The sequence below is a fragment of the Halichondria panicea genome, chromosome 17, assembly GCF_963675165.1.
Source record: "Halichondria panicea chromosome 17, odHalPani1.1, whole genome shotgun sequence".
Lineage (NCBI taxonomy): Eukaryota > Metazoa > Porifera > Demospongiae > Suberitida > Halichondriidae > Halichondria > Halichondria panicea.
In genome coordinates, this window is record NC_087393.1 from 4523865 (window position 1) to 4544497 (window position 20633).

At 39.7% G+C, this 20633-nt stretch overlaps 3 protein-coding genes and 1 long non-coding RNA gene across 8 annotated transcripts; all 4 read right to left on the reverse strand.

Annotated features, from left to right (window-relative positions):
* Positions 1-888: 888 nt before the first annotated feature.
* LOC135351662 (uncharacterized) lies at positions 889-4526 on the reverse strand. Of its 2 annotated transcripts, none has more exons than XM_064550728.1 (5): positions 4462-4526; positions 3814-4356; positions 2486-2569; positions 1347-1802; positions 889-1284 (listed from the first exon to the last, which is right to left on the reverse strand). In XM_064550728.1, the coding sequence occupies exons 1-5, from the start codon at positions 4514-4516 to the stop codon at positions 1136-1138; spliced, it is 1287 nt and encodes a 428-aa protein (XP_064406798.1). In that variant the 5' UTR covers positions 4517-4526; the 3' UTR covers positions 889-1135. The 2 variants fall into 2 exon arrangements, with proteins under 2 accessions (XP_064406798.1, XP_064406797.1); XM_064550727.1 differs by having other exon boundaries at positions 889-1287.
* A 1596-nt stretch (positions 4527-6122) lies between these two features.
* Positions 6123-7968, reverse strand: LOC135351666 (uncharacterized). 3 transcript variants are annotated; one of them, XM_064550734.1, is made up of 4 exons: positions 7837-7968; positions 7182-7769; positions 6814-7068; positions 6123-6513 (listed from the first exon to the last, which is right to left on the reverse strand). In XM_064550734.1, the coding sequence occupies exons 1-4, from the start codon at positions 7886-7888 to the stop codon at positions 6350-6352; spliced, it is 1059 nt and encodes a 352-aa protein (XP_064406804.1). In that variant the 5' UTR covers positions 7889-7968; the 3' UTR covers positions 6123-6349. The 3 variants fall into 3 exon arrangements, with proteins under 3 accessions (XP_064406804.1, XP_064406803.1, XP_064406802.1); XM_064550733.1 differs by having other exon boundaries at positions 7182-7772; XM_064550732.1 differs by having other exon boundaries at positions 7182-7790; positions 7837-7956.
* Positions 7969-10353: 2385 nt separating this feature from the next.
* Positions 10354-12554, reverse strand: LOC135351664 (uncharacterized). Its single transcript, XM_064550731.1, has 4 exons — positions 12479-12554; positions 11767-12418; positions 10870-11121; positions 10354-10650 (listed from the first exon to the last, which is right to left on the reverse strand). The coding sequence occupies exons 2-4, from the start codon at positions 12383-12385 to the stop codon at positions 10430-10432; spliced, it is 1092 nt and encodes a 363-aa protein (XP_064406801.1). The 5' UTR covers positions 12386-12418; positions 12479-12554; the 3' UTR covers positions 10354-10429.
* Positions 12555-13939: 1385 nt separating this feature from the next.
* On the reverse strand, positions 13940-17254 carry LOC135351668 (uncharacterized). 2 transcript variants are annotated; one of them, XR_010399476.1, is made up of 5 exons: positions 16026-17254; positions 14886-15105; positions 14706-14804; positions 14594-14659; positions 13940-14279 (listed from the first exon to the last, which is right to left on the reverse strand). It is a non-coding gene; the product is annotated as an uncharacterized LOC135351668 (long non-coding RNA). The 2 variants fall into 2 exon arrangements; XR_010399475.1 differs by lacking the exon at positions 14594-14659.
* Positions 17255-20633: the final 3379 nt, after the last annotated feature.

Sequence of the window (20633 nt, forward strand, 5' to 3'; positions counted from 1 at the left end):
TCCACATACACAACTAACACGCATGTACGAGCAAGCATATACAAAGTTCGGTTTCTTTATAGGTGGAATTTCCTTCGACATGTGTCCATCAATCAGTTTGTAATCAGTAATCACAACATTGTAATACTGTAGTTCATACTTACCGCTTTACAATGAACCCTAATAAGTTTTCTAATAGCAGCACTATTATGCAGCTTCACATTACACACCACTATAGATCATGCAGTACCACACCGACCTTATCAGATGCACTCTCCGTATTTAGAGTTGAATGTGGATTTTTGCAACAAGCGTATAGTTGAGTGAACCTTGGACCCAGTTCCTGTAGTCCCACTTGTTTAGAATTCCTGAAAACGTACCTACACAAGAACAACAAAACTGTCCTCACAACTATCACAACAGATCTACATGCATGAATGCACAAATTAACGACTAATTACCCAGTGGAACATCAAGGTGCCACTTCGGCTGTAGTTTGAGCTGCTACTGACTGAGCAGCACACAAGACACTATTATTATGCAGTACAGGATTGTGTTTATTTCAACTTACCTGATAAGCTGAAAACAACTAGTATTAGCATAAACATGTTAATTCTTCCCATCTTGACAGTCCAGAGTCCTGGTCTCTTAATTACATACAATAAATTATTCTGGTGCTTGTGAACTTTGTTTGCATGTACTCTCGGTTTACTTTAAGCATCCCATTATTTTTTAACCACGCTCAATTTAATGGTGCATGGGTAACCCGAAACTTATATTGCATTTTCATTGATCCAAGAACCTTGCAACAATGCAATTAAGAGCAGACCATCCTTTTCATATAAAAGCCATGCAATATAATAATGTCGCCTATTGTGTGTTTATTGCCACTGTACACTTTTTAACCCACAAAACACATGTATTTACTATTATGGCTTCAAGCCAAACTTTATACAACAACAATCACAGCATGCAGCTGTTGTGGAAACTCAAAATCAGAAGCTTTTTGCATAAACTATAAGATACACTCTCTGAAAACATTCCATCGCAGGACCATACAAATTATTGCTGTAGTTTTACTCTACCATAGGCTATATAGACATTATATGTGAAGTTTTGTGGAACTCTGAGAGGGTCACCCGTTAGGTTTTGTTCATTACACAACATAGTCATAATATTCTTCAGCCTCGGTGTTAGCAGTGACACTAGTGTATGCCTCATTCTCTGTGGTGGGTATTGAGGGGCCATTGTCAGAACTCGACTGTCTTACTCCAACGTAGGCTTCATTTCTTATCATTGCCACTTCTGCTGTGACATATATAAATAGTATACATGTATATTTATAGTGCATATAGGTTTGAACATACCTCTTTGTCGTTTGTTTTCCCTCTTCTTTGTCACCACACAAGCCAAAAGCATCACTGCAGTCAGTATGACCAACAGCACTAGTACTGCAACAGACACTGCGATTCCAGCAAACAGTCCCACGTTCACTTCTTGAGGTTGTGTTGTAGTAACTGCTGGTGTGACTTGAGGAGAGTTCATGGGAGAACTGCTTGGTTGTGGTAGACCAGTGGTTGTTATAGGTGCTGACACAGAGCTAGACTCAGCTTGAAGTCCGAAGTCACTACTAGAGGGTAATATTGTCATTCCAATATTGTCTAGAGTAGCACTGCTTGGTTGTGGTAGACCAATGGTGGTTATAGGTGCTGACACAGAGCTAGACTCGGCTTGAAGTCCGAAGTCACTACTAGAGGGCAGTATTGTCTCAGAGGATATTCCAATCTTGCCTTGAGTAGCACTTACTGCTATGGTTGTTGGTTCTGTAATTATTGTGTACATGACGAAAATACATAATATTATACCTTCAGTCTGTTGTCTATTATGTAGTTTGTATAAGGTAACAGGGCGTGTGCATGTCCTTTCTATTACATGGTCGTTTTATGCAATATATATATACAAGCAACTAGCTCGCCCTCATACTTGTGCCTGTCTATTTCAGTCATTATGCTATACACACAGAGGAGGTTCGACACGGTCAAAAGGTCATTAATGAATTAATCACTTGCTCTATGTTTCTAATGGAGATTCAACTTGATGCTGATTCATCGATGTACCCCAGATCTCTCATCATTTTCTCTTGATTCTTCAAACAAAATAATAACAATCAATCCAATGTACCCCTCAGGTACATCAGTAGGAAGCGAGAAATTCTAGCTTAACCTTTTGAACTCTACACCACCCCAATTTTCACCAACGCTTTGGAAACGCAAGAAAAATACAAGCATTGGCAGCCTTCAAAGACGTCGCTTAGACTATAATTATAAGCTTAGTTCTTTTACATCAAAAAAAGGTATTAATGTGCCTTCAAACGATTAAAGTACAGTTTGCGTTATATGCGTGTTAAGCATTGAATCCAAAGGTCAGGAATGCAATACGCTAGTGTTGTTATCCTTGACCTTTTGACCTTGTCGAACCTTCTCTGTATTACACATGCATAACTCACCATTAACAGTTAATGGGGTCACAGTGGCCACATAGGTGGGGTTTAGGACCATGGTCGAGGTGGAGGGACAGTCCACAGTGGTTGCTATAGTGTACATTAATAATTGAATTAAAACTATGCATGCAGCAATAACCTATCAGTTGGATATGTATACCATGCTGAAAGTAATGCTTGCATGGTTCTCGATGTTATGTCTACGTAGTTCGGTTACTTGTTGCAGCCTTTTCATAAAAGTGCATAGCAAAACTTATCCATGAAGTGTTGCTACTCTACTTAGTAGTTAGCTCTGTACTTAGAACGCTATAGCTATATATACAGACAAAATCAAATTGCACTGGAAGCCTTAACATCCTAGTATGTATATATAACACCGACAAAATCAATCACTACCGCCCGCATCAGTTTATTCTTCTCATTATTTCTACTACGCATGCATGTGGCACAAAATAGTGTGCAAATATGACATAATGACAAAAGCTGCCCACCCGCATGCAATTAGAAAAACTTCTGTACGAGAAACCAGAGTATCCTTGGAGTGGCCTTATATAGGTAGGAGGGAACAGCTGCAAGTTGACATATCAATACCATGACAAGAGGCCCAAAAATGTGTTACCATGGCTATGACATCATCACATTGCGGAACTGACTTCTACCTTAGCATGCCTAGCCTCGTTCCCAGGCCTTCCTTTTTCTTGCTGCATCATAGCATCATAGATACCATATAGCGAGACGATATAAATGTTTGTGGTTTTCGCTGATTAAGCATTAGCCTTGATTTATTTTAATAGGCCTTGAATCGAGGCTTATTAAGCATGTACCGCAAACATTTATAATCCAGGATGACTTTATTACCATGCGTGCATGCCGCTGCAAAATGTTTTTCCGCGAATATTTATACCCTCGAGCTCGAATAATACGGTATCTCAACATAAATAGAAGGCAGCAAAAACAAAAAGACGAAATGAGGCAGCAAAGAAAGACATGAGCGTATTTTTTCTATATAGTTCTTATGAACGATTGTGACAAAGAACAGAAAAGGAAGAGCCTGTGTAGAGGCATGCATACAGTAGAATCTCGCTATACCGGTATTCCGGTTCTCTGAAGTATGCCGCCTCGGTATACGGGCCATTTGGTACGAATTAATTGCTAGCTAGATGTTACTGCACAAAACTTGCCCTGAAATGCGGCCCCTTTGATGTGATCTGCCAGTATGCTATAAGACGAGAACTGACATCTATAGAATTCATGAAAAACTCCAATGGGGGCCAGGTGTATATTTTCCATTTTTACTTGAGTGTTCTGACAAAATAACATAGATTGATACTCACTAATTGATATTGAGATGATTGGTCCAAGGCTTGCAGACATGCTGAGGTCCCCTGCATTGCCCACTTCCAGTGAGTTGTCATTTTGTAGGCCAGAGTTACCAGTCGCATACCATAGCTCTTCAGAAGTGAACCCAGCATCAAACTGCAGACCTCCATTAGTGCCACCATCCTGCTGGAGATAATATCCAACCACATCTCCTGGTTGGAAGTCAAGTTGTTGGCTGGGAAGTGGTGTTGCAGCAATGTAGCTGTTAGTAAGAGTAGCAGGGAAAAAGGAATTCTCTCCAATTTTTATGCAACTTGCACTATTCTCACTCGTTGGTCTCCATATCTGGAACTTTATGGAGTACGCATTAGTATGACTATTGCCACCAGGCTCCACATACGCAGCCCAACCACCAACTTTCCCACAGCAGTGGAACTCGTAGCTTTTAATGATGACTTGTATCGGATTCACACGAACTATAGAGTTCCAATTATTTGGGTCTAAGAAGCTAGGCAGACTGTCTGCTCCATCAGAGTTACCACGGACACATTCTTGAGCTGTACAACAATCATAAGCAAAGCTATGAAATTATCTCAGTACTATAGCCAGTATACACTATAATACATGACACTGTCATTGTGCACCTCTGTACATGCACTTACCTGTAACGTGATTAGCAATTAGTACCAGTGCTAGTGAAATAGTGATTAGTGCCATTTCTATTGTAGCTACAATCTGTAGTCTAGCTGCGGTGCATAGATCTATATAATAGTTATAGACACTGTTTAGGAAGTTTATCCTGGTTTAGAAGCCCAAAGGGCTGGTTGTAGTATCCCGAACCTAGTGAGGGTTCTACTAGCCCTGAGGGCTTCTAAATCATGTCGTAAACAGTGTCTAGATCATAGCAATTATTCAAGTCTCTAGCCAATCAGACTTGTCTAAACTTTGCTACATGATTGTCTAAGTGTTGTCTAAGTGAATTACATGATTGTCTAAGTATAAGTATATTACATGATTTTCTAAGTTAGATAGAGCACTTCCTCTAACCAGGCAATCAGATTGCAGTTTATGACAAACATCTATATATATAGACGTCTATTTACAGTGTCCTGATGACCAGACTTTGTGGCCATATTAGGTTGCCTGAAGGGTTTCTCTACTATAATTATACTGAACCACATACATACAACTAACACATCAGGAAACAGCTTGTTTGACACTAATACTCACTGTCTAATTTACCCAAGGAGAAAAGTCTTCCACTTCTCACCACACTGGAAGTAAAAAAATCAACTGGAGCTGATGGTATCTCGGCTCTAAATGCCAAAAAAACACAGCACATTCTATAGTACCCAGCCTCTCTGGTAAGGTTCCCAGAGACTGAAAGTTTGTTCGAGTGACTCAAATTCCAAATTCTGGTGACAGAGAAAATCCTGCTAACTACGGACCAATACCTGTTATCAGTGGAAAGGCACATACTGAGTGTCATGGCAACCCATGCACCTCCATGCAAACTCTCTCCTTGTCTACTCACCAATGGGGCTTCACTGCAGGGAACAGCACAACTTCTTATCTTTTTCACAAGACTTCCTCGAATTCACTTTTCATAATTGGGCTAAGCCTATACTGTAGATCCATGCACTTTTTGCACAAATTCAATTTTATAGTGGTCGTTTCTACTATGCCACTACTTAAATCCCGATTAGATTATGTCAGCCTGCAATCTGATTGGTTAGAGGTAGTGTTCCTTTCAACTTTAAAAATTATGTGTATACTTCACTTTAATCATGTAGCCTGATTGGCTAGATATTCGTGGTTGCTATAATACATGATCTAAGCTTAGACACTATTTAGGAAGTTTTCGCGTGATTTAGAAGCACTAATGGCTTAGTGGAACCCTCACATACGTTCGGGATACTTGCAATTAGAGAGCTTAAATTGTTTGTTGCAGGTATATGCATGTGGAGCTAATAAATAGCTTCAGACTAACTATAGTTTATTCGTATACAGGAGCAACGTGATCGAGTGTTCAGAACTTCTTCAGCATGAGTAAAACTTGGCAATGGCAAGAAATATTAAGCGATTTAAAAAGACAATGCTTTTGCCTGAGGCAGTAGCATGCATTACTGCCTGACATCTCTTTAACTAGGGAGGGGGCTAAACATCGAGGCAAGCGTCCTATAGCAATCGTGTGGGCCCAGTGAAATATCTAGCAATCGTGTGGGCCCAGTGAAATCTCTGCATGCCATGTCTTTGTGCAACTATACACATGCACTTGAAATCTCAAAAAGAGTAATAAAAACATTCAAAGCACTGTTGTTCATCAGCTGCACAACAAAACTGTTGAATGTGCATAGCATATACTTTTAAACATAAAATTATAATTATAATGTTATAGCCATACAAAAATAGTTTACCGATAATTATAATGTGTACTGTCAAGCATTTGCCATGCAGAGAATGTTATTATGCTACACAATTAACACAGGATGCTATAAGCCTTATGTAGCTAATGCTATATAATCTTCATGCATGCAGACAGTTTAGCAGTCATGTGTATATATTGTCTACTGCTCCTCTCATTCCCTCGTTCATGTGGTCATCACTTGTCGTGGCAACTTCCTCATAGGTTGGGTTCCCATTTGTTAAGATGTCACCTGGATCAGTATCAATGTAGTCGTACATAGGTTCTGTATTATGTTCTTCAATTCTCTCTGTGTGATAAGAAACATGGAGTGTATACATAACTTTATTGCTTTTTAAAAACTCGTTTGTGCCTATAGTAACTGTCACTCGTGCCTTGCAGGCACTCGTGCAGTTACTGGCCACACTTGTGATAAATCTTCAATATCTATAGGATAATATCATAGTATATAAATACCGATGCATAGTCAATACATGGTCAATTAAACAACCAATTAGTAGGAAGCTATGCAGTACAATACTATTGGAAGTAGGAGACCCTGAATCATTGTTGTGGTATGCAACTCATGTATATTGTCATGCACACTTACCCATGCAGCCATGCCTTTTTATGCATATCAAGGTAGAAATAGATATGATTATGGCTACTACAAGCAGCCCACCAGTTGAAACTACACCAGCAATAACAAACACAGTCGTATCGGCAGTAGACATGGTGTTGTTGGTGGGTAATGTGGTTTGAGTAGGTTGAATCTGTGTTGTAGATTCTAGACACGATAACGGAAGATTTTGTGGAGTGCATATTCCGTTAGCCAAAACAGTGCCTAAAGTTGCAGCTGTAGTTTCTGTAGGAGATAGTTAAACAATGTGTCATTTTTGTGCATGCAGTCTGATTCTATATATACAAATGTATGGACTTGTGTAGCGCTGCATATTATTCTTGATGTATATAACTCACCGTACTGCAGAGTAATGAGCGGGAGAGAGGATTGTTTTTGGACTTCTTTGTCGCACGTATACAGCTCACAGGGATCGCTTGACGACACTTTGATAAGTAGTTCTGAGCTCAAGTCGGTGCTATACAAAGCTACACCAAAACCTCGTGTAAGTCCTTGTGATGGTGGACTGTACCAGCCCAGTACATCATCTGGTTGGAAATGAATTCGTTTGTTTTCAGAAATTTGACTAGTGAGCGTTGCGAATGTGATGTTGGAATTATCAAGTGTCACTGTTTCAGTTCGAGGGCGATAAGTTAATAGGTTAGATCCAACTAGATCGAATTTTTCATCAAAATCTTGACTTGGCCTCCAAACTTGGAGATATAATAGGTGGGTAAGTCTTAGACCAGTCTCTTGATCTTTGACAGTGACTAGAGCTCTCCATTCTGTGATTTGTCCATGGCACTCAAACTTGATCCCGGGAGTGATAACTTGTATATTCCTGAAATCCGGAGCTATCTCAGTGAGATCTGCACTCGGTTGGAGAGAGTCAACGGCTGGAAACCCAGTGCCACATTGAGGAACCACTTCAGTTGTAGTTTGAGCTGCTACTGAGCAGCATATAGACACTATAGTATAATGCAGTACATCAGGATTGTGTTTGTTTCAACTTACCTGATAAGCTGAAAACAACTGGTATTAGCATAAACATGTTAATTCTTCCCATCTTTGACAGTCCAGAGTCCTGATCTCTTAATTACACACAATAAATTATTCTGGTGCATGTGAACTGTGTTTGTACTCTCGGTTTACTTTAGGCATTCCATTAACCACGCTCAATTTAATGGTGCATGGGTGACCCGAAACTTACTGCATGTTCATTGATCCAAGAACCTTATTGTATATCTGGATATTTAGGTTGCAGACAATCCTTTTATTGTAAAGCACTATACGTTGTGTTGCCTATTGCGTGCATATTGCTATATATACTACACACTTTTTACCCCACAAAACACATTCATAATTATATGACTTCATGCAACAACAATCACAGCATGCAGCATACAGTTGTTGCCAATAAATTTTTCAATGAATAGAAGCCTTTTGCAGTCATGGAGCTGAAATCACCAGCCGAATACACACAAGGTGAGTCGAGTGCAAAACAACGAGTAGAATCGAACCAAACATTATAAGAATTGTCTCCAGCAAACTGGATACCATCATCATCATTATACTACTCTCCAGATAGAACCCGACCACATCTCCTGATTGGACCTCAATCCTCTCACTCTCTAGTGGTACCCCAGTCACTATTCCTCTGTCAGTGTTAGGATCAGCCAGTGGAATAGGTGAGAATTCAACAATAGTGTATTGGCCATCAGGAGGAGAGTTTGGTCTCCACACTTGGAATGAAACGGAATAAGGTTGATCATCAAAATTTACAGGGCCTCTTCTCTCCACAAATGCTCTCCACTCAGTAATTTGCCCATAACAATTGAACTTGTAGCTAGGTATAATGACCTGTACTGGGCCCCCACCACCGGGTCTGACAAAGTTTGGTAGAGGACAGGTACCATCCGTTGCCATCAGAGAGTCTGCAAAACAGTCAACCGGTTAATATAGCCACACTATTGTAATGAGAAGGAACTTCAATGTTGAAGCACTAATACACACACTGTCTGAAGATGACCACACAGCTATTTTATGAGTACGTTCTCAACTCACTGTCTACAACAACTGGAGTACCAGGTCCAGTGGTGATGGGGGTGGGTGTGGGGGTGGGGGTGGGGCAGAACATGGTTGAGGTGAAGGTAGAGGGCCAGTTATATAGCCATATGCAGAGGTAATTGCTATAGTGAGGGAAGTATGAGTATAAAAGCAGTAACATTTGATCACACATATAATTATGTGTAATACTTTTACAGGAAACACATCATGTTCACACTCACTAAGTGATATGGAGAGGATTGGTCCAAGGTTTGACTGAGTCAAACCTTGTCAGTTTGTAAACATGCTGAGGTCCCCTGCATTGCCCACTTCCAACAAGTTGTCATTTTGTAGGTCAGGGTTACCAGTCGCATACCATAGCTCTTCAGAAGTGAAGCCACTATCAAACTGCAGACCTCCATTTTGGTTTATGTTGTCTTCTAGATAATATCCAACCACATCTCCTGGTTGGAAGTTAAGCTGCTCACTGTTGGCTGGTATTTCTTCAATGAGTCTAGTCAGTATAAGTGAAGGAAATGAGTTCTCTCCAATTTTGTTATCCCCCATAGGCCTCCATATCTGGAACTTTATCGAGTATAAGCATTTATAGTATGACCACTGCCACCAGGCTCCACATACGCAGCCCAACCATCAACTCTCCCACAACAGTGGAACTTGTAACTTTTAATGATGACAAGGATCGGATTCATTTCAATTCGAGGGGCTCCATTCCCTGGGTCTCCAAAGCTAGGCAGACTGTCCGCTCCATCAGAGTTAGAACGGATACAATCCTGAGCTGTACGGATATGAAATTATCTCAGTGTATACTATAACTAGCATACACTTTATATACATGATATGCGTACATTCACTTACCTGTAGTGTGACCAACAGTCAGCATCAGTGCTAAAAAAGTTGTGGTTAGTGTTATTTTTTTATCCTGCTGTTATTGGTGTGTCCCTCTGACCAATACTTAGATGTTATTCATGACTGGTTGATTTTACGTCAATCTTGTTATTCTAGTCTATAATAATTATCCTTTTAATCGATTGTGCGATAATTGCTTTACCTCTGGGGGAAAATAGTAAAATGCAAAAAGTATTTGAGAGTGTAACGCTATATATACATAAGACTTTTAGTTACTTATGTTATGACCGCCTGACAGGCATCTCTCGAACTGAGGGGGTGATGGGCGTGACTAAACATTGAGGCAAATTGTGTGCGCCCCAGTCGAATAAGCTCTGCCATGCATCATGTCCTTGTGCAGATACTATACATGCTTCTTGAAATCGAATAATAATTATTTGCCTGATTGCATGATCATTCATAGCACTGTTGTTCATCAGCTGCACAGCTAAACTGTTGAATCATGCGCATAAACACGATTTCACTTTTGTGAAACGAATTATATATACGTGCGTATAAAATGGTAAGCCATGCAGAATTTGTTAATGTGTATCATTACGATGTCAAAGTATTGAGGAATATAATTACAATAAACACAGGATGCTAGGCGTTATAGTAAAGTGTATAATGCTATAATCTTTATGCATGCTCAGTTTTAGCAGTCATATGTTATAGTTGAATGTATTTGTGTGGAAGTGCCGTATGCTTCGTTTGCTGCCACTCTAATGTCTGCTGCTTCTCTCATTCCCTCGTTCATGTGGTCATCACTTGTTGTGGCAACTTCCCCATAGGCTGGATTCCCATTTGTTAAGATGTCACTCGGATTAGTATCAATGTAGTCATACATAGGTTCTGTGTTATGTTCTTCAATTCTCTCTGTGTGATAGGAAACATGGAGTGTATATATATAGCTGTATACAGGTACCTATACGTATGGGTATAATTATGGTCTATTGAACAATAAACATACCCGTGCATACCAAAGGGAAGCTATACTGTATACTAATTGCACTAAGTGCATGGGAAGCAAGAATACTTCAATTGAATCATCATTTTTATGCTATGCAACTCATGTATATTGTCATGCACACTTACCCATGCAGCCATGCCTTTTTATGCATATCAAAGTAGAAATAGATATGATTATGGCTACTACAAGCAGCCCACTTGAAACTACACCAGCAATAACAAACACAGTCGTATCGGCAGTAGACATGGTGTTGTTGGTGGGTAATGTGGTTTGAGTAGGTTGAATCTGTGTTGTAGATTCTGCACACGATAACGGAGAATTTTGTTGAGTGCATATTCCGTTAGCCGAAACAGTGCCTAAGGTTGCAGCTGTAGTTTCTGTATAGGAGACAGTTGTTATATACAATCAGGGTTTCATCTAGGATTGAAGGGTTTGGCAAAATGGTTGGCCACTCCCACATTTATTGATCACACCCTCCATTACATGCTCGTAGACCTAGTTACATATTGCACATACTAATGTCCAACATTTTGGGGGGAAGGTTCACCCCTGCCCCTCCACTATAGATGACCCTGACAATTAGGGATTGGTAGATTATGCTGGCATAATTTTGAACATAATAGGAACATTTTTTGGTGCTGGCATACTAGGCAGGCATAATAGGGGTCAGTATGAATCATAGTATAAACATTTCATAGGCTGATGGTTGTGATGTAAGTATACTGATGGTTAATTTATCTCCATGGTATTCTGTAGATAGAGCAATTATTTATAGTCACGAGTTGATGTTATATACTTGTGCAATATCACATGGTGTCTATGTGGAGGAGTAATGTGGGAATAATAGGCGATTTGAAAAGAATAGTAGGCTGTTAACTTCAGCATAGCATAATAGGTAATATCTCAAGCATAATCTACTACCAACCCCTACCGACAATGTGTTATTTTGTTCACTAAATGTATGGCTTGTAGCGCTGCATATTATTCTGTAAACTAGGACACTTTTGATGTATATAACTCACTATACTGCAGAGTAATGAGCGGGAGAGAGGATTGTTTGTGGACTTCTTCGTCGCACATATACAGCTCACAGGGATCACTTGACGACACTTTGATAAGTAGGTCTGAGCTTGAGTCGTTGCTATGCAAAGCTACACCAAAACCGAGTGTAAGTCCTTGTGTTGTTGGACTGTACCAGCCCAGTACATCATTTGGTTGGAAATGAATTCGTTCATCTTCAGAAACTTGACTAGTGAGCGTTGCGAATGTGATGTTGGAACTATCAAGTGTCACTGTTTCAGTTCGAGGGCGATAACTTAATAGGTTAGATCCAACTAGATCGAATTTTTCATCAAAATCTTGACTTGACCTCCAAACTTGTAGATACAATGTGTGCACTAATCTTAGACCAGTGTTATAATCTTCGACAGTGACTAGAGCTCTCCATTCTGTGATTTGTCCATAGCACTTAAACTTTAGTCCTGGAGTGATAACTTGTATTCCATCTTGTGTCCCAGAATCCGGAGCTATCTCAGTGAGATCTGTACTCGGTTGGAGAGAGTCAACGGCTGGAAACCCAGTGGAACATCGAGGTGCCACTTCATGATCAGCTGTAGTTTGAGCTGCTACTGAGCAGCACATAGACACTAAGATCAGCTGTAGTTTGAGCTGCTACTGAGCAGCACATAGACACTAAGCACAATATGCTACAGGATTTTGTTTGTTTTAACTTACCCGTATAAGCTGAAAATAAATATAATCATGTTCACTTTTTCCATCTTGACAGTCCTGAGTCCTAGTCTCTTAATAGTTTATACTAACTGGTGTATGTGAACTGTGTTAGTGCTTTCTGTTTACTACAGGCATCCATAATTATGAAAAACATTCATTTATCAATCAGCTGTTAATAAAACTCCAAATCATAATTTTATAGTCTCTATAATAGAAGCCTCTTGCACAGAATAATGTAAAGTAGTACAACTAGATGTAATTCTCACCTTCCATAACAGTACACTATGATTATCAGCACGCATTGTTGTGAAAACTGCTCTTAGTGAACTTTCTTGGGCACAGTCACTTTCAGATTGCTGATATTCTATAGCCTACACGCTTCTAATTTGATTCAAAGTATTTACTTTTTATTCATAGCATACCCAAACTGCTGTTCCTGAGCGATAGCCTATATAGTGTAGCTCAATTAGATAACGTCAAAGGTGCATGCATGTATATAAAACTGACCCTCCTCCCGGACCCACCACCTATAGGTAGCTCTGCCGCTTATAGTCCCCATATTTTCAAATCCCCTGCTTACTCTGGGGGAAACACTGTTAAATTTATGGGAAACAAGTTATTGTAATCCAGATAACCAAAAAAGTGATGTCCTAAATCATATTCTGCTATAGATGTCGAGCGAGCACTGGCAGCCAATGCATGCACTTCTTGCATGTAGCCTCATGCATAACCCTGTGTGTGCGCAAGCGCAACAAGAGTTAGAGTGATTGGTGTGTATGTGGACACAAAAATGAGCTGTTTGAGCACTTTCATAGACTACTTTAACTGCTATAAAACAGTGGTTGAAAAATAGGCTATACTTATACCGTATTATAGTGTGTTAATGTATGCAAATATGACATAATGACAAAAGCAGCCTGCCCGCATGCAATTAGAGAAACTTCTGTACGAGAAACCAGAGTATCACTTGGAGTGGCCTTATATAGGTAGGAGGGAACAGCTGCAAGTTGACATACCAATACCATGACAAGAGGCCCAAAAATGTGTTACCATGGCTATGACATCATCACATTGCATTATTTGGAACTGACTTCTACACTGTTAAAAATGTGGTGCTATTGTAACACCCAAAAGTGGGGTAAAACCATTGTACCAAATATGGCACTCATATATGGAGTTATTACAGCACCAGATTTTAGTGTTATTAAAACACTCATTTTGGAGTTGTAACAGCATGAAAATGTGCTGTACTTGCACTTTCTTGGAGTTACTGCAACTCCAAACTGTGTGTAACTTTTACAACTACACCTACAATGGTGTTATTAAAGCACTGGGGATGGGTGCTGCTGTTACTATGTTACTACAGGTACAGTTGTCATTGCATGCTATACTCTTCATGCAAAGCATAAAATATTGCATGCATGCTTATTGCACTTCTTGATAAGCTCATGCGCTTGACTTAAATGATGTATATAACATAATTATAGCATGTGTATAATGATATGCATCACGATAGCATACAATAAAAGTATAAAGATATGTATACCTATATAACCTCATAAAGTGTTTAATAACTACGACCACAATACACTTAGGCAGTTCGGGACCTTAAAAATAAAAAATAAAAGGGTGCCATGCTGACATGCACGTGGGTACTAAAATGTCAAAAACATAGTTACTTGTACAAGAGTTTCATAGAATGAATCTACTTCATACACTTCTTTCTCTACGATGACGAAGTAGTTCATTGATCCAGATTCAATAGCACTTTTTCTACCTTGAACGAACGTTGCATGTCATCCACCTGCATGTATATAATTATGATGGGATAAGGATGGGGCTCACAAAAACAGTAGGCAGTGATATAAGTGATTAGGAGACAATTATTCAAATAAGCCGAAAGCCTAACACTTTAACATATCACCTTTTATTCTATCAAATATCCAGTGTGCATGCATTACTGTGTATAATTATATATGTATGATGACAGGGTTATTCTCGTTATAATAAGCATATACCCCCCCACACAGGATGAATTCAAGGGCAACAGAAGAATCTGTTCTCAAGTATCAAGTATTTGTAACAGTATATCAATTTAGCTGTTTATGCATTACATACGTGGAGCAGCAGCTTGACAAATATCATTTGTACTGCATCCTTCTTATTACAGTATCATCTTAAGAACTGAATAAAAAAAAATGTATGTTTGAAGATATGGGTTTCTATTTACCATTAGATTGTGACTGCACCAGTGACTGCATAGTCTTCGACCAGCTCCTGTAGCTTAACATTGTTCTCCTTTGTTTGAATTCTTTCCTCAAAAGTAAATCTATAGGTAAAAAATTCTATTACTACTGCGAACATTTACAGCTATATGCTTAAACACAATAATGATTAATAGTGGACTTACATAGACATAATCGGTCAGTGGTGGATAGAAGGTAAGTATATACGCACATCTGTAACTGCTGGTCGATCATAATTATCACTCCTGATATAGCACCTTTGTTACGCTTTGTTTTTGGACTATTCCTTTTAAAGAGCAGTGGTTTATCTTTGGACAGATGTTGAATCTCAATTTGCGACGCATATTCTTTAACCTTGTTTAAAATAGCTCGACTCCATGAACCCTGCATGAAAAGAGTACCTATAGCTCTTACGATGCGATAATTTTGTAAGAAACAACCATTATCTTGTATTGTCATTGGAAATTAGTTTAACAATAATCGGAAGACAAAAATTATAATTATGATGATTTGTATGCAAATGTAGATACGTGCGAAAAACCAGTCTGACAGGAAAGTGTTCCTAACGCTCAACATACATCTAACTGACGGACACGTGCCCACAAAGCCCAACATATCAGACTGACGGACAAGTGCCCACAAAGCCCAACATATCAGACTGACGGACAGCTGCCCACAAAGCCCAACATATCAGACTGACGGTCAAGTGCCCACAAAGCCCAACATATCAGACTGACGGACAAGTGCCCACAAAGTCCAACATATCAGACTGACAGACAGCTGCCCACAAATCCCAACATATCAGACTGACGGACAGCTGCCCACAAAGCCCGACATATCAGACTGACAGACAAGTGCCCACAAAGCCCAGCATATCAGACTGACGGACAGCTGCCCACAAAGCCCAGCATATCAGACTGACGGACAGCTGCCCACAAAGCCCAACATATCAAACTGACGGACAGCTGCCCACAAAGCCCAACATATCAGACTGACGGACAGCTGCCCACAAAGCCCAACATATCAGACTGACGGACAGCTGCCCACAAAGCCCAACATATCAGACTGACGGACAGCTGCCCACAAAGCCCAACATATCAGACTGACGGACAGCTGCCCACAAAGCCCAACATATCAGACTGACAGACAGCTGCCCACAAAGCCCAACATATCAGACTGACGGACAGCTGCCCACAAAGCCCAACCAGAATTATTATATAGTTACAATTATAGTAGTGAGTAGTAGACTTGCAGTCTGTCTATGTCAAGCTTTTTAGCACAACAATGGTTTTGCAGCAACTTACTCTATAGTTCCGAGTCAAAGCAGTGTGCCATCTTGCAGTGTAGTACATCTAGCAACTTAGTCCATGTAGTACCAGAGCAGCTAGAGTAGGCCCGGCGCCTTTGTACAGTTAAGGTGCACGCAGCTGTGTGCAGAGACTCTCATGCAGGCAGCTGTCTATCTCAAGGTTCACGTGAGATCAGTGCTGCACGTATTAGATCTACCACCCACGATTTTGTTTTGTTTATGTAGTCTTGGCTACCCACCACGCATTTGAGTCTGTGCTCATCAATTAATTATGATCATATCATCAGTGTATGCCCTTGCATGGAAGAGGGGGGGTGGGAGCAGAGTAAGAGTTAAATTTGCAGGGCAACTGTATGAGTAGAAAGAACACACTATAAGCCAGCTACTTAGCTAAATACAGGATGTATGATTTTTCAGACGATTGAATTGTTAATAATTATTGTTGAGCATTAATAATTAATTGTCCGTTAGCGTGACATGCACATAGTCTAGTCCTCAATAGATGTTGCAACTTCAAACACATAGTTACAGTAACTAATAATGATAACTGGTTCATCCGGCACATAAGTTATAAATACTGAATAGCTAAAATATTGCCGGTACACTTGAAAAGTGCACTAATTTTTTCTTGGAAAGTTCCTCACAGGCCGGGCCGATTGTTCCGTCATCAGTACAAGCTAGTGTGCTGCTTCACCCCTGTATACATAATTACTCATGTGATTAGAATTTATAATAAGTATAATAAATAAGGTGACTATAATTATAATCTGCTCCTGCATGCATGCTTGAATACAAAGGTATAATAATTATACCAGATTCAACTATTTTAATGGAACGGGTTTGTTACTATAATTATAAGCAACTATTTATTTACACATGCAACTACATGAATCATTATAGACTGGCCTTGATTTGCATGCAGGTGATTTATAGAGGTGCTTACATTGCACCATGTATAGTGCTACAATCACACAATTCTTATTTGAGTAACACCATCTGGTGTATAGTTACAGTAATATGATTTTAACAACTAGGTAAGTGCATGCACAACACTGTTTAAAGTGTTCCACAAGCACTTATAAGTGTATAATAGCACCCTTTATTGTTCTAGTAACACGTAGCAGTTACGACTGCACTCCTAGTGTTGTGATAGCACCATTAGGTGAGTGTTGGCATAGCACTTTGGGTGCTATTGTAACTACCCATTTTTAACAGTGTACCTTAGCATGCCTAGCCTCGTTCCCAGGCCTTCCTTTTTCTTGCTGCATCATAGCATCATAGATGTCGTATAGCGAGACGATATAAATGTTTGTGGTTTTCGCTGATTAACCATTAGCCTCGATTCAAGGCCGATTAAAATACTTATTTTAATAGGCCTTGAATCGAGGCTTATTAAGCATGTACCACAAACATTTATAATCCAGGATGACTTTATTACCATGCGCATTGCCGCTGCAAAATGTTTTTCCGCAAATATTTATACCCTCGAGCTCAAATAATACGGTATCTCAACATAAATACAAAAACGAAAAGACGAAATGAGGCAGCAAAGAAAGACATGAGCGTATTTTTTCTATCTTATGAACGATTGTGATAAAAAACAGAATTCATGAAAAACTCCAATGGGGGCCGGGTGTATTTTCCATTTTTACTTGAGTGTTCTAATACTGTTACAATAGCAAGATTGAGCTAGATTGATACTCACTAATTGATATTGAGATGATTGGTCCAAGGCTTGTAGACATGCTGAGGTCCCCTGCATTTCCCACTTCCAGTAAGCACTCATTTTGTAGGTTAGAGTTACCAGTCGTATACCATAGCTCTTCAGAAGTGAAGGTACTATCGAACTGCAGACCTCCGTCTTGGTTTCTGTTGTCTTCGAGATAATATCCAACCACATCTCCTGGTTGGAAACCAATCTGCTCACTGGGAAGTGGTGTTGCAGCAATGTAGCTGTCAGTTAGATCAGCAGGGGAAAAGGAATTTTCTCCAATTTTTATGTAACTTGCACTACTCTCACTCGTTGGTCTCCATATCTGGAACTTTATTGAGTATGCATTAGTATGACCATTGCCACCAGGCTCCACATACGCAGCCCAACCACCAACTTTCCCACAGCACTGGAACTCGTAGCTTTTCATGATGGCTTGGATCGGATTCACACCAACTATAGAGTTCCAATTATATGGGTCCGAAAAGCTAGGTAGACTGTCCGCTCCATCTAATCCCGGTATTAGTTCTAGTGTTGGTGGACTGTGCCTGATAAGCTGAAAACAACTAGTATTAGCATAAATATGTTAATTCTTCCCATCTTGACAGTCCAGAGTCTTGGTCTCTTAATTACACACAATAAATTATTCTGGTGCATGTGAACTGTGTTTGTACTCTCGGTTTATTAGACATTCCATTATTTGGTTGGAAATAAATTCTTTCGTTTTCAGAAACTTGACTAGTGAGCGTTGCGAATGTGATGTTGGAATTATCAGGTGTCACTGTTTCAGTTCGAGGACGATAACTTAAGAGGTTAGATCCAACTAGATCAAATTTTCCATCAAAATCTTGACTTGGCCTCCAAACTTGGTGATATAATAGGTGATATAATAGGTGGGTAAGCCTTAGACCAGCATCGACTTCGACAGTGACTAGAGCTCTCCATTCCGTGATTTGTCCATGGCACTCAAACTTGATCCCGGGAGTGATAACTTGTATTCCATATAGAGTCCCGATATCCGGAGCTATCTCAGTGAGATCTGCACTCGGTTGGAGAGAGTCAACTGCTGGAAACCCAGTGCCACATTGAGGAACCACTTCAGTTGTAGTTTGAGCTGCTACTGAGCAGGATATAGACACTATAGTATAATGTAGTACAGGATTGTGTTTATTTCAACTTACCTGACAAGCTGAAAACAACTAGTATTAGCATAAACATGTTAATTCTTCCCGTCTTGACAGTCCCCTGTATTGCCCACTTCCAACAAGTTGTCATTTTGTAGGTCAGAGTTACCAGTCGCATACCACAGCTCTTCAAGATTGAAGTTACTATCAAACTGCAGACCTCCATTATTGTCACCATCCTGCTCGAGATAGTATCCAACCACATCTCCTGGTTGAAAGTCAAGGTGCTCACTGGGAAGTGGTGTTGCCAATGTAGCTGTTAATAACAGTAACAGGGGCAAAGGAATTCTCTCCGATTTTTATATAACTTGCACTATTCTCACTCGTTGGTCTCCATATCTGGAACTTTATGGAGTATGCAGTAGTATGACCATTGCCACCAGGCTCCACATACGCAGCCCAATCACCAACTCTCCCACAGCAGTGGAACTCGTAGCTTTTAATGATGACTTGTATCGGATTCACTTTAATTCGAGGGGCATTTCCTCCTGGGTCCGAAAAGCTAGGTAGACTGTCCGCTCCATCAGAGTTAGCACGGACACAATCCTGAGCTGTACAACAATCATAAACAAAGCTATGAAATTATCTAGATAGCTAGTATACACTATAATACATGACATTGTCATTGTGTACCTCTGTACATGCACTTACCTGTAACGTGACTAGCAATTAGTACCAGTGCTAGTGAAATAGTGATTAGTGCCATTTCTAGATCTAGGTACGGTGCGTAGATAGACATCTATGTCTTTTTTTTAAGTGTTTCCTGATGACTAAACTTGATTGTGACCGTATTAGGTTGTATATTCCTGAAGTGTTTCTCTTATAATTGAAACCAAAAATATCCACAATCAAAACTAACACGTGTAAAAGCAAGCATATACAAAGTTCAGTTTCTTTATAGGCGGAATTTCCTTCGACATGTGTCCATCAATCAGTTGTAATCAGTAATCACAACATCGTAATACTGTAGTTCATACTTACCGCTTTACAATGAACCCCAATAAGTTTTCTAATAGCAGCACTATTATGCAGCTTCACATTACACACCACTATAGATCATACAGTACCACACCGACCTTATCAGATTTACTCTCCGTATTTAGAGTTGAATGTTGATTTTTGCAACTAGCGTATAGTTGAGTGAACCTTGGACCCAGTTCCTGTAGTCCCACTTGTTTAGAATTCCTGAAAACATACCTACACAAGAACAATAAAACTGTCCTCACAAACTATCACAACAGATCTACATGCATGAATGCACAAATTAACGACTAATTACCCAGTGGAACATCAAGGTGCCACTTCGGCTGTAGTTTGAGCTGCTACTGACTGAGCAGCATACAAGACACTATTATTATATAGTACAGGATTGTGTTTATTTCAACTTACCTGATAAGCTGAAAACAATTGGTATTAGCATAAACATGTTAATTCTTCCCATCTTGACAGTCCAGAGTCCTGGTCTCTTAATTACATACAATAAATTATTCTGGTGCTTGTGAACTGTGTTTGCATGTACTCTCGGTTTACTTTAAGCATCCCATTATTTTCTCAATTTAATGGTGCATGGGTAACCCGAAACTTATGCTGCATTTTCATTGATCCAAGAACCTTGCAACAATGCAATTAAGAGCAGACCATCCTTTTCATATAAAAGCCATGCAATATAATAATGTCGCCTATTGTGTGTTTATTGCCACTGTACACT

Excerpts from the sequence above, each read along its gene's own strand:
- LOC135351662 (XM_064550727.1), bottom strand. The coding sequence starts at position 4,516 with ATGGCACTAATCACTATTTCACTAGCACTGGTACTAATTGCTAATCAC. Across the intron at positions 2,570-3,813 it reads AATCATCTCAATATCAATTA|CAACCACTGTGGACTGTCCC; the intron begins GTGAGTATCAAT and ends TGTACACTATAG. Across the intron at positions 1,803-2,485 it reads GACCCCATTAACTGTTAATG|AACCAACAACCATAGCAGTA; the intron begins GTGAGTTATGCA and ends CAATAATTACAG.
- LOC135351666 (XM_064550732.1), bottom strand. The coding sequence starts at position 7,888 with ATGGGAAGAATTAACATGTTTATGCTAATACCAGTTGTTTTCAGCTTA. Across the intron at positions 7,791-7,836 it reads AGTTGTTTTCAGCTTATCAG|TGTCTATATGCTGCTCAGTA; the intron begins GTAAGTTGAAAC and ends ATTATACTATAG. Across the intron at positions 7,069-7,181 it reads GCTCATTACTCTGCAGTACG|AAACTACAGCTGCAACTTTA; the intron begins GTGAGTTATATA and ends TATCTCCTACAG.
- LOC135351664 (XM_064550731.1), bottom strand. The coding sequence starts at position 12,385 with ATGTGCTGCTCAGTAGCAGCTCAAACTACAGCTGATCATGAAGTGGCA. Across the intron at positions 11,122-11,766 it reads GCTCATTACTCTGCAGTATA|AAACTACAGCTGCAACCTTA; the intron begins GTGAGTTATATA and ends TCTCCTATACAG. Across the intron at positions 10,651-10,869 it reads AAAAAGGCATGGCTGCATGG|AGAGAATTGAAGAACATAAC; the intron begins GTAAGTGTGCAT and ends CCTATCACACAG.